At 36.0% G+C, this 23,233-nt stretch overlaps 3 protein-coding genes across 9 annotated transcripts; 2 read left to right on the top strand and 1 right to left on the bottom strand.

Moving 5' to 3' along the window:
* Window positions 1-16: 16 nt before the first annotated feature.
* On the top strand, window positions 17-17,306 carry ift88 (intraflagellar transport 88 homolog). 7 transcript variants are annotated; one of them, XM_051119063.1, is made up of 31 exons: window positions 17-332; window positions 1,977-2,063; window positions 2,148-2,210; window positions 2,300-2,359; window positions 2,674-2,727; window positions 2,813-2,876; window positions 3,006-3,075; window positions 3,184-3,274; window positions 3,344-3,448; window positions 3,528-3,630; window positions 3,732-3,846; window positions 3,955-4,186; window positions 4,280-4,350; window positions 4,489-4,575; window positions 5,767-5,866; window positions 6,267-6,353; window positions 6,488-6,674; window positions 6,802-6,910; window positions 7,061-7,211; window positions 7,300-7,415; window positions 7,496-7,548; window positions 7,634-7,699; window positions 7,782-7,888; window positions 9,404-9,464; window positions 9,597-9,641; window positions 9,894-9,953; window positions 10,061-10,090; window positions 11,728-11,772; window positions 12,105-12,152; window positions 14,550-14,663; window positions 16,897-17,306. In XM_051119063.1, the coding sequence occupies exons 2-31, from the start codon at window positions 1,977-1,979 to the stop codon at window positions 17,016-17,018; spliced, it is 2,703 nt and encodes a 900-aa protein (XP_050975020.1). In that variant the 5' UTR covers window positions 17-332; the 3' UTR covers window positions 17,019-17,306. The 7 variants fall into 7 exon arrangements, with proteins under 7 accessions (XP_050975020.1, XP_050975021.1, XP_050975022.1 ...); XM_051119064.1 differs by lacking the exon at window positions 9,597-9,641 and having other exon boundaries at window positions 18-332; window positions 16,897-17,305; XM_051119065.1 differs by lacking the exons at window positions 9,597-9,641; window positions 10,061-10,090 and having other exon boundaries at window positions 18-332; window positions 16,897-17,305.
* A 169-nt stretch (window positions 17,307-17,475) lies between these two features.
* il17d (interleukin 17d) lies at window positions 17,476-19,195 on the top strand. Its single transcript, XM_051119072.1, has 2 exons — window positions 17,476-17,940; window positions 18,437-19,195. Exons 1-2 carry the CDS (start codon window positions 17,633-17,635, stop codon window positions 18,756-18,758), a joined length of 630 nt encoding a protein of 209 aa, XP_050975029.1. The 5' UTR covers window positions 17,476-17,632; the 3' UTR covers window positions 18,759-19,195.
* Window positions 19,118-22,269, bottom strand: eef1akmt1 (EEF1A lysine methyltransferase 1). Its single transcript, XM_051119071.1, has 5 exons — window positions 22,134-22,269; window positions 21,833-21,993; window positions 21,607-21,689; window positions 19,659-19,948; window positions 19,118-19,565 (listed from the first exon to the last, which is right to left on the bottom strand). The coding sequence occupies exons 2-5, from the start codon at window positions 21,980-21,982 to the stop codon at window positions 19,435-19,437; spliced, it is 654 nt and encodes a 217-aa protein (XP_050975028.1). The 5' UTR covers window positions 21,983-21,993; window positions 22,134-22,269; the 3' UTR covers window positions 19,118-19,434.
* Between the last annotated feature and the right edge of the window lie 964 nt (window positions 22,270-23,233).

Here is a 23,233-nt window from a genome sequence, read left to right as displayed (position 1 = left end):
AAATACCTCAGGATTTTACAGAACGATAATTCATTGAATTGCAGCGCAAAAGACGTTCATACGTACATTCAGAAATGTAATATAAAAACATAGACACAAATGTAATAAACGCAACAACCAATAGCGAAAGTCACCGTAAAGTCGCCGGTGTTTAACGTTAGCCACTATGGCAATCAGTCTCTGTATCCTAGCAACGGACGTGTTGCTTAGCGCAGTTAGCGAGCTGTAGCTGGCTGCTGTCGTGCTACATACACGGTTTTGTGGGATATTTCAGTTTAAAACTGTCATTAATATACACTTTTCTTCGGTAAGCAAACTGCTCTATTAACCAGGTATGTAAAACTATCAAAATTCACAAACCTCAGATGCTGGTAGTTAAATTGTATGCAAGATACGTGGTATAGTCGTGAACTAGCCATGTAACAGTTAAACCAACGGTTTTTATAGAGTATACATTCAAAACAATGCCTATTTATTCCATTTATTTGCCAATATATTTAACAGTTTGTTCAAAATAATACCTAAAAGTTGTAAGAGTTGCTCTCTCAGGTGAAAAACAAATGTACTTCCATAAAGTACTGAAAGTGTTCTATTTTCAAGCACTATTTTTGTACTTAATATAAAAAACTATTCTTTAATACTTCCTAAGATAATCTTAAGAGCATCTAAGTATACTCAAAAGTGCTGTTTTGGGACACCATGAATATTAACTTAATGTGCTTGCTTTTAAATATACTATCTGTGGATTAAAAGTGTATTTAACGTTGGTTACAACTTTGTAGTACAGCTGAACCCATCTTTCATACGCTAATGGGTACTACAAGTGGTAACTAAATACTTTTTTAGTTCAGAGATAGTATGTTAAAAGCACATTTTAGTTCATATTCATGGTGTCCCAAAATGGCACATTTAAGTACACTTATACTATCAGTCAAAAGTTTTTGAACAGTAAGATTTTTAATGTTTTAATGACTCTTCTGCTCACCAAGCCTGCATTTATTATATTCAACGTACAGCAAACAGAGTGAATTTTTGAAATATTTTTAATATTTAAGAACATATTCTATTTGAATACATTTTAAAATGTAATTTACTTCTGTAATTTAAAAGCTACATTTTTAGCATCATTACTCCAGTCGCATGATCCTTCAGAAATCTTTCTAATATTCTGATTTGTTGCTAAAAACATTTTTATTATTATGTTGAAAACAGTAGAATTTTGCCAAGTTTCTTTGATGAATAGAAAGTTGAGAAGAACAGCATTTATCTGAAATAGAAACCTTTTGTAACATTATAAATGTCTTTATCATCACTTTTGGTCAATTTAAAGCATCCTTGCTAAATAAAAAATTATACTGACTTCAAGCTTTTGAATGGTATAGTGTATAAAAGCTTTTCATTTCAGGTAAATCCTGATCTTTAGATCTTTCTATTTATCAAAGAATCCTGAAAAAGTGCTCTACTGTTTTAAATATGTGACACTGAAGACTAAAAATTAAGTTTTGATCACAGGAATAAATTACATTTTAAAATATATTTAAATAGAAAAGGGTTATTTTATTTAGTAAAAATATTTTCAAAATTGTATTGTTTTTGCTGTACTTTGAAACAAATAAAAGCAGGCTTGATGAGCAGAAGAGACTTCTTGAAAAAACATTAAAAAACTGTTGACTGGTAGTGTAGATGTTCTTAAGGTTATTTTAAGAAGTACTAAAGAATAGTTTTTAGTATATTAAGTACAAAATTAGTGCATGAATGAACAGCACTTTAAGTACATTATGGAAGTGCACTTTTTTTTTTTTGCCTGGGCCATTCTTTCTTGTTTTATAGATTCCCACTGTGTAGTTTTTTTATTTAAAGTGTCTCCATTGTTGCCTGAAAATGGCATTAGCCTTCTATTCTTATTATTTATAATTAGTCTGTTTATTATAATTATTATAAAAAACTTGAGTTTTGTTAATGTTTTGTTATTTCAGATGGAGAACGTACATCTTGTCCCAGAGGAAGAGGAGGATGATTTGTACACTGGCTACAATGATTACAATCCGACTTTTGACTCGGAGGTGCACAAATACTTACACTACAGGCATGCATTTATTGACTGTCATAATTTGCTTTTATGCATCATGATTTTCCTGTTCCTGCAGGACCTTCACAACGATGTGGCCTTTCAGCAGGCAGTCAGGACTAGTCATGGCAGAAGACCACCAGTAAGTAATATTGTATTTGCCGATTAAGCTGCTGTATAGAACGTCAAGCACACCAGTGATAATAGTAATAATTTATTAAATATTTTTAGATGACTGCAAAATATCCTGGCACTGCTATTGGAGGGCGACCGATTGGAACAGCCTATGGGGTGAGAAAAGCATTTCTGCATTTCGGACTGAAAATTCAATAGCTTATGTTAGAATGATAGCTTCTCAGAATGTACAGTGTCTTATAATCAGGAAGACAGCTGTCAGGGCAGGAAAGGTGAAGGAGTCCAAGAGGTGAGAGATTATATAGTCAGAATTACAATGGTGAAATCAAATAGCTGGAAAAGCCAACACATTTCTGGTTGGCTATACTGAATTAATTTCATGTTTCAATTAGGGATTGTGAAGTTTTTCAGATGTTGGTATTAAATTGATACTATTTGGTCTTCTTATATGTCTTTATATTAATATCTAGTCTCGGATTCCTGTTGGAACTGCAATGGGAAGGCCTATGACTGGAGCTGTTCAGGTGGGACAGATCTCTTGTTTATTTGTCCTTTAAGTCATATGCATTGAAATTTTATTTGTTTTCTATGTTTTTGTGTGCTGTACAGGACGGTGCAGCACGTCCCATGACCGCAGTGCGAGCAGCAGGATATTCTTCAGCTATAGCTAGAGGTGCTTTCACACATGAAACACAGACACATTTTACTTGAAATATATTTAATGAAATTTGATTCATGCATTTTAACTTCTGATGGTCAAAAAGAAGATAGGTTCCTTCATTTGAATTGTTTGAATTTCCAGGTTCAGTGTTTGATCCACTGGGACAATCAAAAGGACCGGCCCCTCCGTTAGAGACAAAGAATGAAGACACGTATGCATCCCTCTTCTTTCATAGTACTTGAGAAGCCATTGACAAAGTTTTGTTTACTAGACCCCACTTGGATGGACACCTTTTTAGTATAACTGTTTTCTTGTTCAGTCCAGAGGAGAAGATAAAGATCCTCGAAAAGAAAGTGAATGATTTGATAGAGGAGAGCTGTCTCGCTCACGCTCGTGGAGATCTTCAGCTGGTAGGTTTAGCTGCTATAAGTGGTTTTGAAGAATTGACATTCGGATGCCGAATTATCTTTTTTCTACAGTCTTTAGAGAAAGCCAAGGAGGCTGGCAGGAAGGAAAGGGCTTTGGTGAGACAGAGAGAACAAACTGGCACGGCAGACCACATCAATCTGGATCTGACGTACTCTGTGAGTTCACTGCTCCATATAAAATTCACGTCTTGACTGAAAACCGAAAATTCACATGACTGTTTTATGCTTTGTTCAGGTGTTGTTTAATTTAGCAAACCAGTATGCCAGTAATGACATGTACACCGAGGCCTTGAACACTTACCAAGTCATTGTGAAGAACAAAATGTTCAATAATGCTGGTGAGTGAATTTCAAATGTGTTTTAAAATATCTCAAATTCACTTCTTTTTGATGTAAGTGTCTAATATCAGGTTTTCCTGTAATTGCTTACCCCACTCTAGGACGGTTGAAAGTGAACATGGCAAATATCTATTTCAAGCAAAAGAACTACACAAAAGCAATCAAATTTTACCGCATGGCTTTGGATCAGATCTCAAATGCCCACAATGCAATGAGGTCAGTACTTGTTGTGTGAACTGCATAATTGTTTTGCATTATTCAATGTATACAGGTCGTGGGCAAACTGATGTAATTTTCAACATGTAACATTCTCTTATTGTATAGGATAAAGATCATGCAGAATATTGGAGTTGTGTTCATACATATGGGCCAGTACTCAGATGCCATCACATCCTTTGAGTACATCATGAGCGAGAACCCCAACATAAAGACAGGCTTTAACCTCATCCTGTGTTACTATGCCATTGGAGACCGCGAGAGGATGAAGAAAGCTTTTCAGAAACTCATTTGTGTGCCCCTCGGTATTGATGATGATGACAAATACATCCCTCCAAATGTGAGTCTATAGTTTAAATCCTTGTTAGTCATGGATTTTAACTGATTTATGTTTTATGTGTTTTATTTATTTATTTATTTATTTTTATTTCAGGATGACCCTCATGCAAACATGGTGATTGAGGCTATAAAGAATGATAAGCTTCACCAAATGGAAAGGGAGAGGTACTGTAATGTATTAAATGTTCAGTCAGATCTATAATATTACAGCTTGGTATTTATTATTCTTAGAAAAAATACATATTTCATTTCAGTGCGCCTGCTTTTTTTCTGTGACTATTTTTGTTTTGTTTTTCCTTTTAGAAAAGCACTAGCAGAAAAATACATTATGACCTCAGCCAAGCTTATTGCTCCAGCCATTGAGTCATCATTTGCAGCTGGGTTTGACTGGTGAGTTATTTATATATATATATTTTTTTTTTTTTTTCCTTAAAGAGATTTATACTTTTATTCAGCGTTAAGAATGCATTTTATTAAAATAGAAAACAGTACTTATATATTGTAAAATTTCACAGTATTATTATTTTCCTGATTTTTTTATTTTAATAAAATGACTTGGCAAGCAAAAGATATTTCTTTCAAAAACCTTAAAAAGTCTGTCATACCTCAAACTTTTAAATAGTAACCTACACTGCTGTTCAAAAGTTTGGGATCAGTAAGATTTTCAATGTTTTTTAAAGACGTTTCTTATGCTCATCAAGGGTTTGTTTATTCGATCAAAAATACAGAAAAAAACAGTAATATTGTGAAATATTATTGCAATTTAAAATAATGGTTTTCTATTTTGATATACTGTGTAATATTGTTTATTTCCGTGATGCAAACCTGAACTTTCTTCAGTCATTAGTCTTCAGTGTCACACAATACTTCAGAAATCATTCTAATATGCTGATTTATTATCAATGTTGAAAACAGTTGTGCTGCTTAATATTTTTTTTTGAACCTGTGAAACTTTTCTCATGATTCTTTTATAATTAAAACGTTAAAAAGATCTTTAAAAATGTTAACAAGTTTGGGGTCAGTAATTTATTTTATTATTATTATATTTTTTTTTTTATAGAAATTAATACTATTATTCAGCAAGGATGTGTTAAATTGATAAAAAAGTGATAGTAAAGACTTACATTGTTAGAAAAGATGTCTATTTAAAAAAAATGCTGTACTTTTAAACTTTTTATTTATCAAAGAATCCTGAAAAATATCACAGGTTCCAAAGAAATATTAAGCAGCACAACTGTTTTCAACATTTTGATAATAAATCAGCACATTAGAATGATTTCTGAAGGATCATGTGACACTAAAGACTGGAATAATAATGCTAAAAATTCAGCTTTGCGTCAAAAAGTATATTAAAATACAAAAACATTATTTGAAATTGTAATAACATTATAAACATTAAAATATGGATCCCAAACTTTTAAACAGCAGTGTATGTATTCCACAAGAGGGCGTTAAAGCGCAAGACTTTGATATTCCTTTAACAATATTTATGTAGTATTTATTTTGAAAGACTGTTTATAACAGAGTAAAGTGAACTGTCCATACAGTTTGTCCTGAAGCTTATTTTGGTACTTTTTACAGGTGTGTGGACATGGTGAAGGGTTCACAGTATGTGGAGCTTGCAAATGACTTGGAGATCAATAAGGCTATTACCTACCTAAGACAGAGGGATTTCAAACAGGTAGATGGGTACCTGGAGACACACTCAAATTGTGTTGCATTTGATATATTATCACAGAACAGAACCATATTACTCTGTCTGTGTGGAACCCTTGTTTCTGTCTTATAACACTTTCCACATTCAATGGTCCATTTTATTTTGTTTTCTTGCCTGTCCATCTGCATGACTATTGAGGCTGAGGTATGTTTGTGTTGTTAAAAAACATGTGTGTCTGTCTGCAGTAGGCCTTGTGTATATGTGTGCCAATATTGTGTTGTGTTGCATTGCTTCTCTCATTTCATGTAGCAGCAAATGTAATGTGATGTAACTCAAGTGTATGTAGGCATTACTCAAACATCTATTTATATCACTAATTTCCTTGAAATCACAGCCTAATCACATTGTCTTATTCTGTTTCCAGGCAGTAGAGACGCTAAAGATGTTTGAGAAGAAGGACAGTCGGGTAAAAAGTGCTGCTGCCACTAATCTTTCTTTTCTTTACTTTTTGGTGAGTACAGTATTATAAGGCATTTACCTCAAAGAACTGGTCATTGTTGTATTTATTACATTGTGTTAATAAGGTCTTCATCGACATGCTCTTGTTTTATTGCTTCCATCTGCCTATTTATGTGTCTTCTCCAGGAAAAGGATTTTGACCAGGCTGACCGCTATGCTGAGCTGGCCATGAGCGCTGACCGCTACAACCCTGCTGCCCTGGTGAACAAAGGCAACACAGTGTTCGTGAAAGAGGACCATGAGAAAGCAGCAGAATTTTATAAGGAGGCTCTTCGTAATGACTCCTCCTGCACTGAAGCGCTCTATAACTTAGGTCTGCCATCACAAACACCACATGTGATTTAAATACATTTTTCTACATTTAAAATGTTTCAGATGAGACCAAGACTATATATTAATGTAAGTAATTTTAAAGCAGAAATCTCAAAATCCTCCTGCAGGTTTGACCTATAAGAGACTGGGTAGACTGGAGGAAGCCCTCGACTGCTTCCTCAAACTGCATGCTATCCTCAGAAACAGTGCTCAAGTCATGTACCAGCTGGCTAATCTGTATCCTCCCTTAGAATATCAGTACTCAGTATTTAAATGAAACTCGGTTCTGATGGTTTTTGTAAGTTCGGTTGCTATTAAATAGAATGGCAGACAGTAAGTATGGTATGAAGTTGCTTGTTAAGAGTCATATTCCTTAAGCGGCTTTAGATACGAGATGTTGGAGGACCCTCATCAGGCCATTGAATGGCTGATGCAGCTCACCAGTGTGACCCCCACAGATGCCCAGGTGCTGGCCAAACTGGGTGACCTTTATGATAATGAAGGAGACAAGTCTCAGGCCTTCCAGTACTATTATGAGGTGAGAAAAAGGAGTTTCCCTCAAGAAAGAGGATAGACAGAGGTAACATTTGAAGTAGTAAATAAATAAATGGTGTTGTTTATTTCAGTCGTACAGGTATTTTCCCTCAAACATAAGTGTCATTGAATGGTTGGGAGCATATTACATCGACACCCAGTTCTGTGAAAAAGCTATTCAGTACTTTGAGAGAGCTACCCTCATTCAGTAAGTTACTAAATATCGTATTTATCATGAATGCTCGTATCTGTAGATTTTTTATTTTAATAAATTTTCATGAATTTCAGACCGACACAGGTGAAGTGGCAGCTGATGGTGGCTAGCTGTTACAGGAGAAGTGGTATGAACATGACAATAATGATAAATGTAACCGTAAGCTGTAATTTCAAGGCCTTCAAAATTTTATTTATTTTTTTTTTTTTTAGGGAATTATCAGAAGGCACTTGAGACCTACAAGGACATTCATCGGAAATTTCCAGAAAATGTTGAATGTAATGTGCTCAGCAGTTATTTTATTTTGATTTTCTGTACCCATCTAGTGGCTCTGAATCTCATGTTGTTTCTGTCATGCAGGTCTACGCTTCCTGGTCAGGCTGTGCACAGATATGGGGCTAAAAGAGGTGCAGGATTATGCCACCAAACTCAAGAAAGTTGAAAAAATGAAGGAGATCAGAGAGCAGGTACCCTTATTTCTCTCATGCTGTGTGCTACATGCTGCCTCTTTTGCTTAAGAATAAAATAGATAGAATAGATGTGTATTGTCATTGTTAAAGGGACAGTTCACCCAAAAATGTCTCAAACCCATAAGACATTCGTTCACAGGGATTCCGTGGGTCCTAAAAAAAGTCTTAAAAAGTCTTAAATCGCTTTTCTGTGAATTAAGGCCTTGAGAGTTTTAAAATGAAATGCAAAAGCGCCTGTTTTAAAAATATTTTGGATTTTGAAAAGCCTGCCATTTATCAAAGATGATAGTGGAAGTTTCATATGTATTTGGTTCCACAGTATTTGCTGGTTTTTTATTTATTTAAACTGTGTATATTTTATATGTATATATTACATCAAGGTGTAAACTTTGTGTAAGTTATTATTTTATATTAGGAATATAACATAGTGAATTTTTATTCGTTTTGTTAATAAAAGTTTGTTACGTTATGTTAATGCCTCTAATGTAAAAGTAAAAGTAAAATGCGCTTGATGCTTTTACAAGCTACATAAAAAACCAAAGGAAAGTGAAGAAAAGAGGGAAAACTCAAACAAACTAAAAACAAACAACTGCTCGACGCAGAATTGCCGCCAATTTGAAAGTGAAAGTAAATTGTGCATGGCACTTTTACCAAAGGAAAGTGAGGAAAAGAGGGAAAACTGAAACAAACAATTGCTCAAAGTTGATGCTCAAAGCTGGTTCATCTTTGCAACAGAAATTAAGATATTTTGAATGAAATCCCAGAGCTTTCTGACCCTCCATAGACAGCAAGGGTCCTACCATCGTCGAGGCACAAAAATGCAGTAAGGATATCGTTAAAATGGTCCATGTGACTTTAGTGGTTCAACCTTAATTTTTATGAAGCTACGAGAACACTTTTTGTGCGCAAAGAAAGCAAAAATACTACGTTTCTGTGCCTTGACTGTGGTAGGACCCTTGCTGTCTATGGTGGGTTAGAGAGCTCTCGGATTTAATCTAAATAATCTTAATTTGTGTTCCCGAAGATGAACGAAGGTCTTACAGATTTGGAACAGCATGAGGTTGAGTAATTTATGACAATATTTTCATTTTTGAGTGAACTATCTTTTTAAAAGAAACAACGAAAAAATCATTTAGCAGCTCTTTAATAGTAAAATAATAATAAACATCGTAAAAGGACAGTTGTAAAAGGAGAAACAATGTAAAAGGAAATACAAGAATATATGCAAACAAATAATAAAAAAAAATAGTTGAGTGGAAGTGAGGATTGAAGAAAAAAAACAGCTGTCTAGAGAGATAAACGTCTTTAAATCAAGTGTGGAGAGTTTCAAAGTTTAGAATTTAGAACAAGATACAGATTATCCAGGTTTTTTCTTCACCTGTTCCTTTAGCCAGGAAATCTATAGTTAATTACTGAGGAACATGTTTGATGGTCTGTATATAAAATATTTGAAGCTCTAACTCAAAAAAAGAGCTGTAGAATATTTGACAGCATGCTGTTATTGACACACAGAGGGTGAGATCTGGGAGGGACAGCAGTGCTCGAGGCCGCAGGGAAGGCAGCGCTGGCAGTGGTGAGTGGATAGTTTTAACTCAACCTCATCGATCAACCTTTAAAAAGATACTCTAGTCATTAACTGAATACATGCTTCTGCTTTACTTTTTCCTTCGACCTCAACCTGTAATCTGCCTCTGTTGGTAAACAGGAAATTCTTCAAACCTTACACACACTCTCCCTAAGAAACCCAGTGGTATGACTGTAATTCCCCTAATGTAGTAACTCCAGGTGGACAAGCTTAGTGGAGACTGCTAGTCCTGTGATGTGATATTTCAAAAAGAAACTGCATGAGTCTTAGACACCTGTTCCCTAAATCACATGATTTAGAGATTTTAATCCAACAACTTTCCTTTAGACCTTTGGTTGAATTTATAGTGTAGTAATATTATTTTATTTAATTAAAAACATTATTTTTTCGTTCTTGATTCTTCTTTTGGGATATTAGATGTGGATCTCTTGTCAGGTGATGTCCAGTTGTCAGCTTCAGGCAGTGCTGGGTTCAAAGGTCATGCAGCACACTCATTTTCAAACAAGTGACTGATAGCAGCGTCTTACTGCATCTCACTGCTTTCTTCTTCCAATACTTTCTTTTCATGTCTTCTAACACATTAGGAAGCAGCTCAAACCCCAAGAAGCCCAGTGGTATGATCACTTTCTGCCTCAGTAGAATAGTATGGAAACCCATTTCCACCACTGAATAAAAAATAAAAAAGTTGATTGCGACTTTTTATCTCGCAATTTTGACTTTTTTTTCCCCTCAGAATTGTGAGATATAAATTCACAATTGTGATTTATAAAGTCAGAATTGTGAGACAAAATTCTTTTTTTTCTCAGAATTCCAAATTATGTAAGAATCGTAAGATATTCTGAGAACATATCAGTCTTTTTTCTCTCCTCAAGACTGGACTTTATCTCGCAATTTATATCACAATTCAGAAAAACATCTGAGATATGAATGCACACTTGCAAGAAATAGTCACAATTGCCACAGTTTTTATCACGCAGTTCTGAGATAAAAACTAGCAATTCTGACTTTATTTCTGAGAAAAACATTTTTGAGATAAAAATGTCAGTGCGCTGACATACAGCGCTATTGCGTTACGGGCGTCCCGTATTCGAATCCCGGCTTGAGGACCTTTCCCGATCCTGCCCCCTATCTCTCTCCCACTTCGTTTCCTGTCCATTCTGATCTGTCCTATCATAATAAATAAAAAATAAAATAAATAAATCTTAAAAAAAACTTGCAATTCTGAATTTATTTCTCTTGATTGTGAGTTTATATCATGCAATTCTGAGAAAAAAAAATTGAGAGAAAAGCTTGCTCTTCTGACGCTATTTCTCATGATTGTGAGTTTATATCACGTAATTCTGAGGAAAAAATCTGAGATAACTCACAATTCAGACTTTATTTCTCACAGTTCTGATTTTATATCACGCAATATAAAAATATATCTGAGAAAAAATGTAAGAATTGAGAGATAAAGATCTTTTTTTTAATTTTTTTTTATTTAGTGGTGGAAAAGGGCTTCAATAGCATAGAGCAGGCAGCAGGCATTATAGGAAGCTAGTTTATTGTGAAAGTTGTTGGTTTTATAATGGATTTCATTTGGGTTCTTCAAAAATTTAAATGAGTCATAATTCTCATTACAGTGGAAAATCTGAAAAGTAAAGGGCCTACATGCTTTTAAAGGTTTGGGATCAGTAAGATTTTCAAACGTATAACAGTAAGAACTGTAATATTATGTAATATTATTACAATTTAAAATATGCTTTCTTATTTATTATATTTTATGTTATTTCTGTAATGCAAAGCTGAATTTTCAGCATTCATCATTATTCCATTCTTCAGTGTCACGTGATCCTTCAGAAATCATTCTAATATACTGATTTGCTGCTCTAGAAACATTTCTCATTATCTATGTATAAAAATCTGCTGCTCAATATTTTTGAAAACAGAGATACATTTATGAAACTGTAACCTATACTGTCACTTTCGATCAATTGAATGCATCCTTGCTAAATAAAAATACATTTAAAAATAAAAAATAAAAAAACTACTGACCCCAAAATTTCAACGGTAGCCAGTCAGACACATCAAATAATCACATTCATGAAAGCAGTCATATTGGTACAGCAGTCGGACAGAACTGAATTTTTCCTCCGAAAGCATTTTCTTTTCCTAATATATTGTAAGCTTCATCTTCATTTTGTTGGTAATCTGTTATTCTCTTTTATTGTTTATCTCTGTTATTCTCTGTTCATGGCTGTGCACCTGAAAGGGAGCAGCTCAAGCCCCATCAATACCCCTCCTCTGAGAGCCAGTGGTATGACTACACACACTACAGAAATACATTAGAGGAAAAACTCACACACTCCTCCTGTACACATATAAAACAAGCATGGCATTGCATTCTGCTCGTGAATAAACTGCTGCTTTGAGTCAGCCTTGTTACGAATGCCATTCATTCCTTACATTCTGCCCTGCAGTCATAACTGATCTCAACACATAACGCTAAGTTTATCATTTTATTCACAAACAGTCTTCATTGTTGCATAACACAACCTAATGCGTAGGCCTCAGCTCTCAGCTCTGTCTAGCTTTCTCAGTGTCTCTTCAGAGTCCTGTCTTCTTCTCTTCCCTTCCTTTTCTCTGCAGTTTCTCGCTCAGAAGCTAAGTATAGTCCTGTGCTGGAGCAGGGCAGAGGTATGTACAGGATTTCACTGTGCAGTTAGATGATCAGTGCTGTGGATGATTAAAAATGAAAAACACATAGCTGCAAGGTTCATGGAAAACTTTAAACCCAGCTGCCCAGTCCATATGTCAAAATGTTGTTTTAATGCCTGTAGTTTCCCATAATGATACAGCGTCCAAAGACATAAATTCAATCACAGCACAATAGAGAGCGAACATGTGCTGTGAAAGCCCAATCTGCCAAAACCACTGTTTCCAGGGAATATCCCGCTCTCACTGTCTGACACAGTGTTTCCAGCACCATCTTTCTGTTTGCAAAGTACTGAGTGCAAATAAACCAGTGAGATATTTCACAAGTACACTCCTGAACAACATCCGAGGGCTTGATTCTTACTGTACTCTCATAACTGTTACTTGCCCACTTGGATGCATAAACTGATAGAACATTAAAGATGTTTTTTGTTTTATGGGCCATTCTACAGAATTGGTTCGAACTGCTGTCCCACTACCAAAAACACATTTTAAAAGCATTTAAGTATTCAACTCTTAAATGTTTACTAAGATCCTTTTATCTATTGAAACCCACAATAATGTTTAAAATATCAGTAAGCTTAATATATATAAAAATCATCATTTAGTAGGTACTTTCAGTTGGGAAGTGGCTGTCCCAAACCCTAACCCCTAAATTTCAAGTTATGAAAATGATATTGAAATATTTTTGTTTTTTTTCCATTGTTGTTTTTAAAAAATATCTTTTGATTTTTTTTTTTTTTTTTTAACGTGAAGTTAAAAAAAAAAAAGTTACTTTTTTTTTACTGTCCCACATTTTCATGTCACTACCAAAACACTACCGAAAGACTGATTTTAACTGAACCTAAAAATTTATGATCAGGAAATATTCCCTGTGCCCCTCTCTCTCATAGCTACAAGGTGTGAGAAGATAGGTCTCATCATTTTGAGGTAAATCTTTTCAAAAGTATGAAAAATCTGTGTGTAACTTTAAGGAACATAACTATCAAATAAATTTTTTTTTATAATTAAACACACTTTTTGGGAGTTATTCCATAACATTTAGTTTTTATATGTGTACAACTGTTCAGAACTGTGATAGCTAACCATGTGCTGATTAACATCTTTGAGTAAGGTTCAAGAGTATCTAAAATAGTCACAACCGAACCATTTGGTGATGTTTCGGTAGTGACATCTTTGGGTTTTTTTTTGGGTGTTATACCATAAAATTGTCACTACTGTAACAGCAACGACTAAAACGTCATCATTGTTTCAGTAGTGACAAAAGGGAACACATAATGCTTTATTTGGAGGAAATAAATTTTAGTACAGTTATGCAAATTTTTATTATTTTAGTATGTTTTAGTAGAGTTTTAGTATGTGGGTTAAAATTTTGTATTGTGATGTGGTCGCTACCGAAACATGGGAGGTTTTGTCACAAAATAATGTATCCTGAATTATCAAGTAAGATGTTATGATAGTGTTTGATTCAATGTATATTCCAACTAATGAATCCTTAAATTTGAAATCATATGAACTTGCCTTTTACAAAGACAAAATTGGATTCAAAATGTAGCAAATCTCATAAATCACACTTGAAGTATTGTTAAAATGGTAATTGTTATTGATTTACCAATGAAAACTTTTTAATTAATATATATGTAGTGACAAATTTGTGGAGAGGACAAATATTCCAAAGCTTTCTGAAAATACAATATAAGAATTAACTGCATAATCACTACAAATGTATACCTTGGATATTATACAATTTGCATACATACAAAATTTGTGGAAAAACAAAAAACCTATTTTTTAAGACATTTCCAACCAATTTTGTAGAATGGCCCTTATATATAATAAATGTTTATTTTGATTCTGGCTTCATTCCACAGGTGTATATGGTAGGAAAAACTAAATCAGCAAAAGGTTTTTCATTTTAATGCCTTTGTGTTTTGTCACTGGGTCATTTAAGGCTCCCATAGTTACCTGCCTGCCAGACTCCTGTCTCACATCTGCCCCTCAGCGCTCTGTTCCTGTCGTCACAGCCAAGATGTGAAACACAGCTGTGTGCTGTTGTCTTTATGCAACACAAATGCTTTTCATAATGCAAGTCATATGGTTTCAGAGTGAACACACTTTGATAGGGATTCTAGTGTCACATAGCCTTTGCTTCAAGTGCAAGCTGGAGCTATTTTTTATGCTTTTATGTTTTGTTTATCTGTATTCTAACACCTGTTTTATCGTAGCGTTTAAGCATGGCTTGTATTATCAATGGTGGGAACTCAGAAAGCCTTTTTTTTTGTTCTGTTGAGAAGAATCTGACCAGACACTACTGTAAAATAACTCTCACTCCAGAAATGTTTGCAAGTCCAACGCTGGCTCTTTTGGATGTTTTCTCAGACAGTGGACAGAGCAACCATGGCACCAGCGCCAAGGGTGAGAGGCTTAGCGTTAAACTGAAAACTCTTCCAGGGTCCAATGAGCCATACGAGGCCAGCACTCAACAGGAAATAGGTGAGAAACAACACTCACTCATCATTTTTATGGAGATTCTTGTCATTGTGAATGATAAACAATCTAAGGAAGATAAAATCGTGGTAGAGTAATTCATCTTCCAGTAAACAAACAGTATGGTATGACTCTAGCAATACCAGGTTACCAGGTTTGATTGTGTATACAAGTTGCTTGGATAAAAGCATCTGCTAAATGCATACGTGTTACATGTGTGATGACAAATTATTATTACATTTCTATAATATTGTTACTTTTTCTTGCTGGTTTATTTATGGAAAATCAGACATTTTCAGTGTTTAAGTACTATAACCGGGTCCCCACAGAAAATGTGAAAAAAGACAACCCAGTAAATATTTTTTGATAAGCCTTTCTCTGCAAGTTTGTGAAAAAAAAAACAAGCTGCTATTATTTTACTCTCCCGTGACATAGTCAAAGGATCTAATTATAATATTACAGCCCCTCAATCTGCAAGTTTCCACCCACTGTGCCAGTGTTGCCAAGTCTGCGGTTTTCTCGCATAATTGGGCTACTTTAACACTGTTACTGCAGGTTGTTTTTCATGTCCGCGGGTTGAAGCGACCCCAGTAATGTAATATTTAGCCCCTGGAATGCTAGTTTTACCAAGGGAATCCCGCCAAACCCCCCCTCGAAATGTGATTGGGCTAGTTTTGGCCTAGTTTTGAGTAGCAATTGGGCAGGTTTTGTTGTGAAAACCTGGCAACCCTGCCCAAGTGACAACGGTGTACCAGTTCTTACAACATGGCAAAAGTTTGAGCAAAGCATGCTAACTGTTCTGTCATTGGCTACACAGACGAGCACAGAACACTATTTAGAGTCCTAGCCTCAGAGGAGACAACAGAGCAGTGGATTTATTGATTTATTTACTGTATATTACGCTGCTGCCACACAGATCTAATGTAAACATGCATTTTCCAGTGTTGCCAACTTAAAGGCTTTTTTCCAAAAAAGCGCCTAGCGACAAATCTAGTGACTTCTTAGACAAACCTTATTTAGTTTCTGCGACTCTCTGGTACTTTAGCACAAGCGCAAGGTCTTGCTTTCCCATCACACACACACCTCTTTGTGTGTCTCTCTCTCTCTCTCTCTCTCTCTCTCTCTCTATCTATCTAAAAAAAAGATATTCTGTTGCTTCTAACTCTATTTTACATGCAAGTAAAGCTAAAATCACAGCACAGCCATTGTTTTATAAATGTATGTGTATTTGATTTCATTAAACAATGTTGTGATTATGAATCAGGATTTTATTGCAGATTTATATCTTCGAGAGCTGGTTATGTAATTTTAATGGGCTGCATTTCAGTCACTGTTTCATATTCATCCCATTGTCTGACAACAAAAACAGTAAAATATATAAATCAAACCATTTTATTGAGCGATTTGGCCGCATTAAAATTCATTATCACAGAGAGGCAAGACAATATGACGCACTGATGTCATAAATGTGCTAATACCATAATAATAAATAGCATCTGACGTCATCTAGTGACTTTTATCAACTTTTAAAGCTGGGTTTAGCTTCTTTACATTGAAAGAAGTTGGCAACACTAGTTGCCAACTTCTGGTTTACCTTCACAGACATAACCGACTGTTTTTGTAACTCCTAAACCCATCTCTTTCGACAATACTTCAAAAAAAAAAAAAAAAAAAAGTCCTGTGTTTTTAACATAAGCTTCTGTGTATTTGACAGTTTAAGCGCAATGAGACATGAAAAAGAACTTAGTTTAGTACTCGCATGCCATGTGACAGCCGCTTTCTGTGTGCTCAGTTCAGATGTGTACGCTTAGAAAACCCTATATCAGAAGTTTAAACTGATATGGTTTTAAAACATGATTTCAGCGTGATAGACATGATAATCAAAACCAAAGAGATGTTTTTTTAGCAGAGCATCTGAGGTATGAGCTGTAAAGGCACAGCCCTATTCTGGAAAAGGGGGCGGGGAGCAGCAGCTCATTTGCATTTAAAGAGACATGCACAAAAACTGTGTGTCTGCTTCCACTTAAAACAGGCATTTTCAAAATTATGTAATAATCTGGATCTGTGGGGTATTTTGAGCTGAAACTTCACAGACACATTCTGGGGACACCAGAGACTTACATTTCATCTTGTAGATCTCCTTTAAAAGCTTTAAAAGTTTTCTCTTTCACGTATAAGGAAGAAAGCCTGCTCTGTGCTTAATAAAATGAATTGCTTTCATTGTGTTCATTCATTTTAGATGCTTCATATGTCGATCCTTTGGGGCCTCAAATGCAGAGACCAAAAACTGCAGCGAGGAAACGCACTGAGGAAGATGAGTTTGCTGATGAAGAGCTGGGAGATGATTTACTTCCTGAGTGATGTGTGCAACTGATATCAATTCAGTGGAAAATCTGCTATATGTCAAGACACTAAACTTGTATTTTTATGGTACTGTATTTTGAGTAGTGCTAAAAATACCAATTCTTGTCTAGGCATGTTAATTATGCTTTACTATATTTTGTAATAGTAGTATATTGTGTATATATATATAACTGTATTTAGGAAAATACAGCTTATCCCAAATTATTTATTGTATTCATTTTGTGCTTTGAAATATAAACTTTTGTATGACCTGCATACAATGAAGCTAAAGTGTGAAATATTAAAGCAAAGTTTTTTCTTTGGCATCCAATGATTCAGTCTCTTAAATATCCAAAGGGAATACAGAACGTTCCAGAATAAAAACATCAATGTGATATTTTTGTCACATCAGTCAATGCAGGTCATGATCATTATTCATTATCAAGTCCGCCCAATATCTGGAGTCAAGTATCCTGAGCGCATTTACGGGACGGACGGATGAGACAGCTTTACGGAACATCTGGGAGTTTTTATAGGTCGGTTTAAGAGCGCTCCAAAGGTTTACTTCAACATATCTTTCCCAGCAATCGCTTCCTGACAGTAAAGTGCGTTTAGACTCGGTGTGAACTGAAATGCGCCGTCGAGGTGTTTCGACGCTTGTGCTGGTGTTGCTGTGGTGTTGCGGGAGCGCGCCGGGTGAACGGGGACAGAAGGTGTCCAGGAGAGCACCGAGGACTCGCTCTTGTCTGGACCTACCGGAGGAGATTTTGGAGCAGATGTTCGGGAGGCTCTCGGTCGGGGTTCTCAGCGCGTTTCATCACACCCTGCAGCTCGCACCTCCAGAGCGCCAGAATCTGACCTGTCAAAGTGCGTCTCGCCTAGCGCGGGACAGACCGCGTACCCCAGTCAACTTCCTCAGCCTCTCACCGTGGGCGTACAGGTAGGAGTCAGGACCCAAAACTGTAGGTAATAGAACCTGATGGGAATACTAAGTAGTTTAACCATTTTAGTGTGGAAGAAATATTAAGTAGTATTTTTGGACTTAGAGGGGGCATAAATGCAATCTAGCAATGGCCCCCTAACTGTAAAAATACAAAAAATAAAAAATAGTTAACAGTTCATTCGGTAAATAATTTGATAAAATCTTCAGTTGAATATAAATGGTGTTACATGAAAAACGAGAAAAAAAACACATAAAATAATAAACATGCGGTTCTGTAAATCAGATTAATTTAATAACCGTAAGCCCTGATTCACATGCGTTTTGATCCACTGACTCATAAGAATCATTCAGTGGGGAATCGATTTTGTTTCGGTCATGAAAATGATTCGGTTCTGAAAAAGAGCCGAATCATATAAGATTTGATTCTGGTCTTGTAAGATGTTTGCTTTTTTATCTGCAAGAAAATAACTTTTTTCATTATTATTGATCCAAGAATCTCCCATGATCCAGCGAGGTACCCTCGGTATCTCCCGGAGGCGTACTGTTTGTGTAAGGGATGCCTGACAGGACCGGACGGGGAGGAAAATGACCGCTTCCGCAGCACTCCAGTGTTTATGCCGACCGTCATACTGCGCCGTACCGGCTCGTGTGTCGGGGGCCGTCATTCCTACACGGAAAGCTACGCGTCCATCGCCGTGGGTTGCACTTGTGTGCCAGTTTTGGAAAAAGACAGAAAAACACAAATAACCAAACCGAGCATGAAAAGAGTCTCAAGTAAAAATTCCAGCACCTTTAGAAAGAACGGACTGAACTGATTCATTTTTCTGCATCACTTTTCTTCCTTCATTTTTTCTTTCAGTTGTTCAAAGGAAAAACTTGAGTCAAAACTTGCTCTCACAGCTGCAGATTCTAGCCTGCAGTGCCAAGCAGAAGGAAAACTTTCTGTGCCAAACGCAAACATTTTCTAGTCCAAAGTACTTTGAGAAAGCCAGTCAGCATCACTGTGTTAGATAACCTAATACAGTTCAGCTGTTTTGAAGTATACAGAAACTCACTAGAAATGCTTCTGTTAAGGCAAACAAATATTATTTACAGATGACATATTATTAAGCATGACTTTATGTCAGTCCTCCTATGATTACTTTATTAAAAACAAGAACACTCAATGCACAAGTCTAGCGTAAAGTATATTATATTATATACAAATGCACTTCAAGCATTCATTTCAGTCCATTTTATGCATTAAAACAAAGTTAAACTGTCTGAAATTGCTTCGATTTTATGCCTGAAAGCTGGGTATGCAAATGACAATGCAAGTTAGCCAAGTCATAATCAAAGACTGATCCCAGATCTACGAAGGGCCAAATTCTCCGCTGTGATAACTGGATCTGCTATGCAACTCTTGGAGTGAGAGTGTTTCGCTCCAGATAATCATCTGCTGATGTTTGATGAAAAAACAATGTTCAAATGTTGTCAGACCGAAGGCCTTTTTCATGACAGTAGGCTTGATTCGTAATTAACATAGCAGCGGAACTCATTAGCCAGATTGTGATTGTGTTTTGGTAAAAAACTGCAGATCTTTAAATCCATAAGCTTCCCAGCATGCTCCTCCATAATAGCTCCTATAAGAAAAAGGCAAAGGTAAACATGATGACGACATAAGACAAACAAGTTCTAAATTACAGATGTTATCATATATACTCATTTCCACTTGCCTGTGCAGAGCAAGATTTTTCCCTTAGTGAGGTATTTAACGGTAAGCGCCACCTTGCTGAGACACTCTTCAGACAGGTATGGAGGATCTGCGATGACGATGTCAAAACTCTGAGGGAGCAGATCCTCAGGCAGGCACAGAGGGTTGTTGTAATCATAAAAGACGAACTCATCTCCGTATGCTTTGAAACGTTTGTCAAACTCCAGTAAAACAGCGGACACACTGTCTGATCTTGTGGATTCCAACTGTTTCAGCTTCTGATACACACTTGGTGCACTTATACAAGCTATCCTACAAGCCAGGAGAAAAGAAAAACGTGGGTGAGAGGGGACACATAACAGAGCAATAATGTATATTGGGGTCAGTAAGATTATTATTTTTTTCCAGAAAGAATGAAAACTGTTATTCAGCAAGGATATATTAAATGGATCAAAAGTGAGAGAAATCTTTTGTAATGTAATACTGTGTTGTTTCCTGAATGATCCACAACTGTTTTTGTTTGTTTAGTGAAATTTGTTCACTAGTCCTGAACAGTCAAACTGCCCGCTGTTCTTCAGAAAAATCCCACAAATTCTTTGGTTTTTCAGCGTTTTTGTGTTTTTGAACCCTTTCCAACAACAACTGTATGATTTTGAGATCAATCTTTTCACACTGAGGACAACTGAGGGACTCATATGCAACTATTACAGAAGATTCAGAAGAGCAGTCATTCAATGCTGAAGAACCAAAGAATTTGTGGGACCTGAAGGATTTTTCTGAAGAACAGTGGTTCAGGACAAACAAGGGACTCACGAACAACATAAAAAAAAAAAAAAACAGCTGTGATCATTCAGGTAACAACATAGCATAAACAATCAAGTGTATGTAAACTTTTGAACAGGGTCATTTTTATAAATTAAACTACTATTTTCTCTTGTGGCTATATGTAAACATCTTTTATGTGAAATATCTGATTCAGGTCAATGCTAAATAAAAAATAACATGCATTTTGTATGATCCTTCTTATTTTGGTAAAATAAATAACATTTTGCAGATCCTGTAAGGTGTATGTAAACTTTTGACTTCAACTGCATATAGAAGTATGTTTAAAAAATTACATTTCATTTACTTTATCAATTTGCATCACACTTCTATACACTTCTAGTCATGCTTTGTTTTGAAACCAAAATACAAAACTTGTGTGACTCGTGTAGATTAAAAGAGGTCAAGCTGTCAAATTTCACAATTTATTTGCAAGAGTTTTTCCACATTCCAGGATTTTTCTCCATTAAGTGCACTTCAATGGGAGTCAACAGGTTGAAGGTCCAAACTGCATTTTCAACGCGACTTTAAAGGGCTCTACATGATCCCAGCCAAGGAATAAGTACCTTATCTAGCAAAACTATCTGTCATCTACTAATAAAAAAAAAAAAAAAAAAAAAATTCGACCTTTCTAACGTGATTACGTAATGCGTGAAGACACGCATGCGCATCGCAGAGCTAGTGCAAGATGAGCATTTGTGGTTAAAATGTATATAAACTTTTATTGCTTTAGGAAAATGACTGATCATTTCACTAGATAAGACCCTTATTCCCCGTTGAGATTGTGCAGAGCCCTTTGAAGCTGCACTGAAACTGCAGTTAGGATGTTCAACCCGTTGGCCACTTCTTAAGTCCACTATATGGAGAAAAATACTGGAATGTTTTCTTAAAAAAAAATTCTTTGTGATTAAAGACTAAAAAGGCATGAACATCTTGGAACACATGGGGGTGAGTGAATGTTTTCGCTCACAACACATTGTAAATAACACGCTTAGTTGTCGCCTTTACTGGTTTATTGAGGCAACCTGCGGTAAAGGCCATTAAATGAATCAACAGTAGTGAACGGCCGTCACTACTGGCCCTCTGTTCAACACATGGCAAACCGATTGCACAAATGTCAAATCTGGCCAAAGGCGTTTGAGACCAACCTCCCATGTCCTCCAGCCTGCTGCAGGACTTCCTCTGCTAACCGTGCGGCCGTGTCTTCACTGTACCAGAACTGACTCATGCGCTATTGACACAAACACACCAGCCGGTTACAGTATCTCAGTACGCACTTCATATATACTTATGTGTAACAAACACATACAATATAATGTATAACAATCAATCAAAAAATCATCACTCAAGACACTTCTAGTGCATTTACTGTACCCAGTCCTCCTCTACAGCACCAACACAGAACTTGTCGGTCTTGATGGAGTTTTGTTCCGGTCCTGTCCTTCCACTCTCGGCATAAAACTCTTGCAACGCCGCGAGTGTCGCCGCGGAGAGCTGAGGCACATCATCGTCACTGTCGCTCATGATAACAGATCCTTCACACCAAAACGACACGGCAATACATCAACTAATTAAGGCATGCTGAAATAAACATTCAGTATATCGCTCATTCAATAATGATATATACTGATATATAATATAGACCTAACTTACGTTCAATAGTATTTACACTTACCTTATCAATGAACGTATGAAACGACACCCTTACAGTTTGTATTTAAGCACTAAATTATAACTGAGGAACAGAGCATAGCAAACAGCTTCACACGTGTTTGCACTACGGTGGCCGAGTGAGTACAGTCACATCAGGGTTGCCAGGTTTTCACAACAAAAATAGCCCAATCGCGTTTCGAGGGGTAGTTAGGGCTGGTTCTGGTTCCTGGTTCTGGAATCGATGGGATTCGATTCCTCGCTGTTGTTTTCGATTCATTTTTTTTAGATTGTAGGAACCTAATTTCGCCATGACTGTAACCTTTTCATAATATGAAGCTTTGTTTTTAAAACTTATGATGCATTTCTTTATTTAAATTATTTTTTATCTGCATTGCCCATTTAGTCATAGCCCACAGCTCAGCAGTCTATTTCATGAATGAAACAAGACATGTGTACAGTTCAGCTGAATGATGTTTACTTCAACATTGATATAAGAGCTCGTGGCTGTGCTCTCAGTGCTTTTATCACGGGCTGATAGAAAGGTTAAAAATAGCATTTTATTTAAGATGAAATAGGATCAACACCTTTGATCACGTCATGATCTATTCTGTTGTGCAGCGTTTATGTGGACAATATAAGCCAGTTCCACCGTAAAATAACTTCTGAATCATTTTTGAACTGGTTCATTAAAAGGATCATTCCGAAAGAACCTTTTCGTGGAAACGAATCAGATTTCTAATCTATTAGCGAGCAAGAGGCAAATTAATAAGTGCTTCTCGGAAGGCTGCATCCTCAAACTCACTATTGAATTCCATGGTTTTCCGTATCAGGACATCATTAAAACAAAACTGGTCCTTGGCTGGTCTTAAAATTTCGAAAATAAAACCTCAGATGAACAACAACACATGACAAATTGCACCGTGTCATTATTTACTGAACAAAAATAAAGCCAAAATAGAAAAGCCATGTGTGACAAAGTTAGGACATTCTTACTGTTAACATTGGAATTAAGAGGGTAAATAACAGTCAAGCAGTGCTAATCAAATACCTTTGATTAACTGATCATCAGCAAGTCTGAGCACCTATATAAAAGCATGAGCTTTGGCAGTTTGCTGGTCTGGA

Source organism: Labeo rohita, chromosome 9 (assembly GCF_022985175.1).
Source record: "Labeo rohita strain BAU-BD-2019 chromosome 9, IGBB_LRoh.1.0, whole genome shotgun sequence".
NCBI classification, from domain to species: domain Eukaryota; kingdom Metazoa; phylum Chordata; class Actinopteri; order Cypriniformes; family Cyprinidae; genus Labeo; species Labeo rohita.
Note: the sequence above shows the minus strand (reverse complement) of the source record. Positions and strands in the feature narration are given on the sequence as shown.

What these genes read in the sequence shown, in the direction of transcription:
- il17d (XM_051119072.1), top strand. Translation starts at nt 17,633, where the DNA reads ATGCGCCGTCGAGGTGTTTCGACGCTTGTGCTGGTGTTGCTGTGGTGT. An exon ending in CTCTCACCGTGGGCGTACAG is followed by an intron (nt 17,941 to 18,436) that starts GTAGGAGTCAGG and finishes TATTGATCCAAG; the next exon opens with AATCTCCCATGATCCAGCGA.
- eef1akmt1 (XM_051119071.1), bottom strand. Translation starts at nt 21,982, where the DNA reads ATGAGCGACAGTGACGATGATGTGCCTCAGCTCTCCGCGGCGACACTC. An exon ending in CAGGCTGGAGGACATGGGAG is followed by an intron (nt 19,949 to 21,606) that starts GTTGGTCTCAAA and finishes CCTGGCTTGTAG; the next exon opens with GATAGCTTGTATAAGTGCAC. An exon ending in AAAAATCTTGCTCTGCACAG is followed by an intron (nt 19,566 to 19,658) that starts GCAAGTGGAAAT and finishes TTTTTCTTATAG; the next exon opens with GAGCTATTATGGAGGAGCAT.
- ift88 (XM_051119063.1), top strand. Translation starts at nt 1,977, where the DNA reads ATGGAGAACGTACATCTTGTCCCAGAGGAAGAGGAGGATGATTTGTAC. An exon ending in ATCCGACTTTTGACTCGGAG is followed by an intron (nt 2,064 to 2,147) that starts GTGCACAAATAC and finishes CTGTTCCTGCAG; the next exon opens with GACCTTCACAACGATGTGGC. An exon ending in GAGACAAAGAATGAAGACAC is followed by an intron (nt 3,076 to 3,183) that starts GTATGCATCCCT and finishes TTTCTTGTTCAG; the next exon opens with TCCAGAGGAGAAGATAAAGA.